At 42.9% G+C, this 4,352-nt stretch overlaps 1 protein-coding gene across 1 annotated transcript in view; it reads right to left on the bottom strand.

Moving 5' to 3' along the window:
- TBC1D25 (TBC1 domain family, member 25) overlaps positions 1–3,776 on the bottom strand; it is a 52,544-nt gene extending 48,768 nt beyond the window's left edge. The window contains exons 1-2 of the mRNA XM_006903095.1: positions 3,657–3,776; positions 1,632–1,741 (exon numbers count right to left, since the gene is read on the bottom strand). Coding sequence (XP_006903157.1) covers positions 1,632–1,741; positions 3,657–3,776 — 230 coding nt within the window. The remainder of the gene's footprint in view (positions 1–1,631; positions 1,742–3,656) is intronic.
- Between the last annotated feature and the right edge of the window lie 576 nt (positions 3,777–4,352).

Here is a 4,352-nt window from a genome sequence, read left to right as displayed (position 1 = left end):
CTGCTAGGAAAACAAACAGATTCATCCTGGAAAGGGTTAAACCGGGTGGCTCCTTGGAGGCAAGGATTCTGAGACTCTGTTTAACATACTTTGGAAATGTTGTGAGGAGAGACCGGTCCTTGGAGGACATCATGCTTGGGAGGGTGGAGAGACAGCGCAGGAGGGGAAGGCCCTCTATGAGGTGGATTGATTCAGTGACTGGGATGATCGAGATGGGAGTGTCAGAGACAGTGCGATTGGCACAGGACAGAGCAGAGTTTAGGGCTGTCGTACATAGGGTCGCTATGAGTTGCAAGCAGTGACTCGACGGCACATAACAACAACAACATACCCTTAAATAGCAATACCAGTAAGAATTTATCCTGTTTTTGTTTTTGAGTACCATCAAGTTAATTCAACTCACAACAACCCCATGTGACAAAATAGAACGACTCCATAGGGTTTTCTTGGCTGTAATCTTTACAGAAGTGGATTGCCAGGTCTTTCTCCCAGGGAGCTGCTGGCTAGGTTCAAATGATTAATCTTCCAATTAGCAGCTGAGTGCTTAACTGTTACATTGCTCTTTCATTCAATGACTAGATTTCCTCTAAATACTCTAAGATATGTAGATGTGGCTGTTCATTATGGGATTATTTATAACAGTAAAACAAATACAAATCATATACCAACATTCACTGCAGCTTTATTCAGAATAGACAAACGGTGGAAACAACTCAAGTGTCACCAACAGATGGATAAACTCACTGCTGTTTATTCAGAATCGACTCATAGCTGACCCTCCATTGAGTTTCCAAGGTTGTAAAATGCACAAGAGACTGGCCATCTTTTTCCCGTGGAGCACCTGGTGGTTTCAAACCACATGTCTTTGAGTTGGCAGCACAACTCTTTACTACTAGGCCACCAGAGATCTCTGATATATATATGTAACTAAACACTATTTGGCTATGAGAAACAAAGTCCTGATAAATGCTATGGCATGGATGAATCTTGAAAACACAGAATAAAAGAAATCAGGCACAAAAGGGCAAACAACGTATGGTCTCACTATGTGAAATATCTAGAATAAGTAAATAAATATAGACATCAAAGCATCAGAAGTTATCAGAGACTGGGAGGATGAGAACAAGGAGTTATGCCAAGGGTTATAAGAAGGTTTATGAAGTTTCTGGGATGATGAAAAATTTTTTTAAGTAGTTTAATGGTAATGATTTCCCAACATGGTAAATGCAATTATGTCACTGAAGTGTACATCTAAAATTACTAAAATGGAAAATTTTTATTATAATATTTTACCACAATAAAATGAAAAATAACCCTGAATTATTAAAGGAGGCACTTTTTGGAGGATGGCACTATGTCTTTATATGGTTATTTCAGTTTTTTGCTGTTAACATGCTTTTGTACTAAAGAAGATATTTTTCAAATGTTGACTATCTTTTTTACTGGGAGGGTATCAACTTAATGTTGGAATAACAGAACTATTATATATGTCTTACAATTTTTAAATTAATTCTTTCTTATCTAATAAATTGAATGGGGGGGGTGAATCCTACCAAGCAAAATATTGAAATAACCCCTGTTGAAGTTATACAGGCAGCCCAATGGTTAGTCCCCAGCATCCCTTCACTCACCCATTCAAATCAAAAGCTCGGATGAGGATATGCTGTAACACATCGAGAGACGTGATCTGGGGGTCAACAGCAAAAGAACGGAACTCAGGAGGCAAGATGCTCTCACACTTCTGGAGAGAGAAGACATAGGGCAGATTGTCCATCAGGGGCACATCAGCACGTTGAAATGGAATGAGTGAGATACAGAGTGGAAGAAGATAAGGTCAGAGAGGTAGCAGGTAGCAACAGGTGAGCACATTCTGGGTCAAGGTGGGGACTAAGGTTTTTTTTAAGCGAGGGTTCATAGGAAGAAGGACTTGACATGATTTAAGAAGATCCTTCTGGCTGTTAGAATAGAGCTGGGGGGGGGGGAGAAGCAGAAGTCCGGTAAGGAAGAGGCTATGGCAAAGGTACAGGTACACAATAATTTTTTTCCTTAATCTCCACTATTACACTGTCCATTCTGGACCTATTAAACCCATCCTTCATGCTACAACTAACATTACCAATTTATCCACACTTCTCTACTTAAACTTCTTCAATAGCAACCCACAATATTCAGGAAATGCCTTCAGATTCCTAGTTCCTCTCTTCCATCAGCTTTTAAAAACTTTACACTCTGGTAATTACCAAACTTACAGAAGTAAAGTTGAACATACCATGTTTTTGTGTGTATGCAATTCCCCATCTGGGATGTCCTTTCCACTTTTTTCACGTAGCTTACTCACAACTCTTTTCTTCTCCCAAACCTCTACCATAGCACTTTCTTTATTACACTGAAATCATCTAAACTTCTCTCTAGAATATACTTTCTTCTCATCACCCTGCTCCAAGTCATCATTACTGCTGATTGGGACTACTCCATCAGCCCTTTAACTCAGCTATACCACTTTGACTATACAACAAAAAGGAACCTTGAGCATAATGGATAATACTGGTCTTGGGTTGGTGCTAACTGAAAGGTCAGAGGTTGGAATTCAACAACATCATCATGGGAGAAAGGTAATGGCAGTCTGCTTCTGTAAACCCAAACCAACAAAAACCAGACCCACTGCCATCCAGTGGATTCTGACTCGCGGTGACCCTCCATCTAATTTTCAAGACTGTAAATCTTCATAGAAGGAGAGCCCATCTTGCTCTCAAAGAGCTGTTAGTGAATTCCAACTGGCGACCTTCCAGTAGCAGCCCAATACATCACACTACACTACCAGCGATGCTTTGGAAATCCTATGGAGCAGTTCTACTCAATCCTATAGGATGACGAAAAGACAAAACTGGCTGTATGGTAAAGGTATACCCTTTACCAAAGACCCTTCATGATCTGCTCCTGTCCCCGCCTCTGCCTCATTTTCTCTACTCGAACAATATGTGAATCTAGGGAACATAACAAACTCATCCTCACCTGCCAGTCTTTGCTCTTGCGATTTCCTCTGCCTGGAACACTCACTGCCTTCTCCCTTCCCTCATGCATGACTTTTTTAATTCAAGTACTTGATTCTTAAGTACTTCCTCTTGGGTTTTCCCTGTACTATCTTGGCTAAGTAACTAACTCCTTAGTTGATAATTTTTATCATTATTTTATCCTGACAGTCACTGGTGTCCGTATTATCTCATTTATTTAGTTGTCTGTTCAAATCCTGGCTCAACCAGTTGGTTGGGGGTGGAGACTCAGCACGTTTTAACCAAATTCATTGCCCTCTCACCTTCTTGGGGACCCCATCCTTCAACTACTAGGACTGCTCCTGTAACTCTATAACCCCTTCCTTTTAACCATTAAGTTTACCCCTCCAATGCAAAAGCTTCCTTAAAGCCCCACACCCTCAGACCTTGCCTCTGCATTCCGAGGCTAAGCCTACCCCCATAACTATTACTCTGCTCTCAAAGTTTGCCTTTCATCCATAACGTCTCAAACTTTAAGCCCTATACTCCCATCCCCCCCCAAAAAAAACCAACAACAACAACAAAAACAACACCACCCAATACAGCCTGAGCCTTCCCCTCTGTGGGATACCGGGGCTGGCAGGCAAAAACGGCCATTGGCCTCACCTTAACTCGAACCCGCACCACCTCCCGCTCCTCCTCCTCAGACGCTGCGGCTTGTGTTCCTCCGCCAGGCGGAGGTGCTCCAGGGGTAGCCAAGTCCGCAGATCCTAAGGCCGTTGCCATCATGCCGCTGCGCTGTCAGGATGACGGTGAACTGTAACCCCTACCCCTTACTCGGTACAGCCCAGAGCACCGGCGCCAGTAACCCCACCTCGCGCCAAGGCGCAGGCGCAGAATGCACTTTACAACCGTGCCGCCCAATGCCCCTCCCAACCTGCACAAAATGAAGAACTGCGCATGCGGTTTTGGTGCTGCTGCCAAGGTTCCTGCCCTTAGAGAAGAGCATTTCTCTCCCATCAGTTAGTGAGTGTACCGGCATTTAGAGAGGCCTCTCTGCCTCTCATCTTGTATTTTGGTTGTGTTTGCATATTATTTCCAGATTCACCTAGTGCTCTGACTACCAATGCTCAGGCGAGAAATGAGGGCCGGTAAGGAAGCTGTGGGATAATATCAAGGCCCCAGACCCCGCCCCAAGATGCCTCACATCTCTACTGACAAATCATGTCATCTATTTTGTATGCCTGTGATTTTTTTTTTTCCCCTCAAAAGAATTGTTGGCGGAAGAGAGAAAGCTGAGATCCTTTTAAAGATTGCTTAAAAAGATAGTGAATTAAAAGGACAGATATTGTATGATCCCAC

Source organism: Elephantulus edwardii, unplaced genomic scaffold, assembly GCF_000299155.1.
Source record: "Elephantulus edwardii isolate Elephantulus edwardi_28Jun2011 unplaced genomic scaffold, EleEdw1.0 scaffold00508, whole genome shotgun sequence".
Classification (NCBI taxonomy): Eukaryota; Metazoa; Chordata; class Mammalia; order Macroscelidea; family Macroscelididae; genus Elephantulus; species Elephantulus edwardii.
Note: the sequence above shows the minus strand (reverse complement) of the source record. Positions and strands in the feature narration are given on the sequence as shown.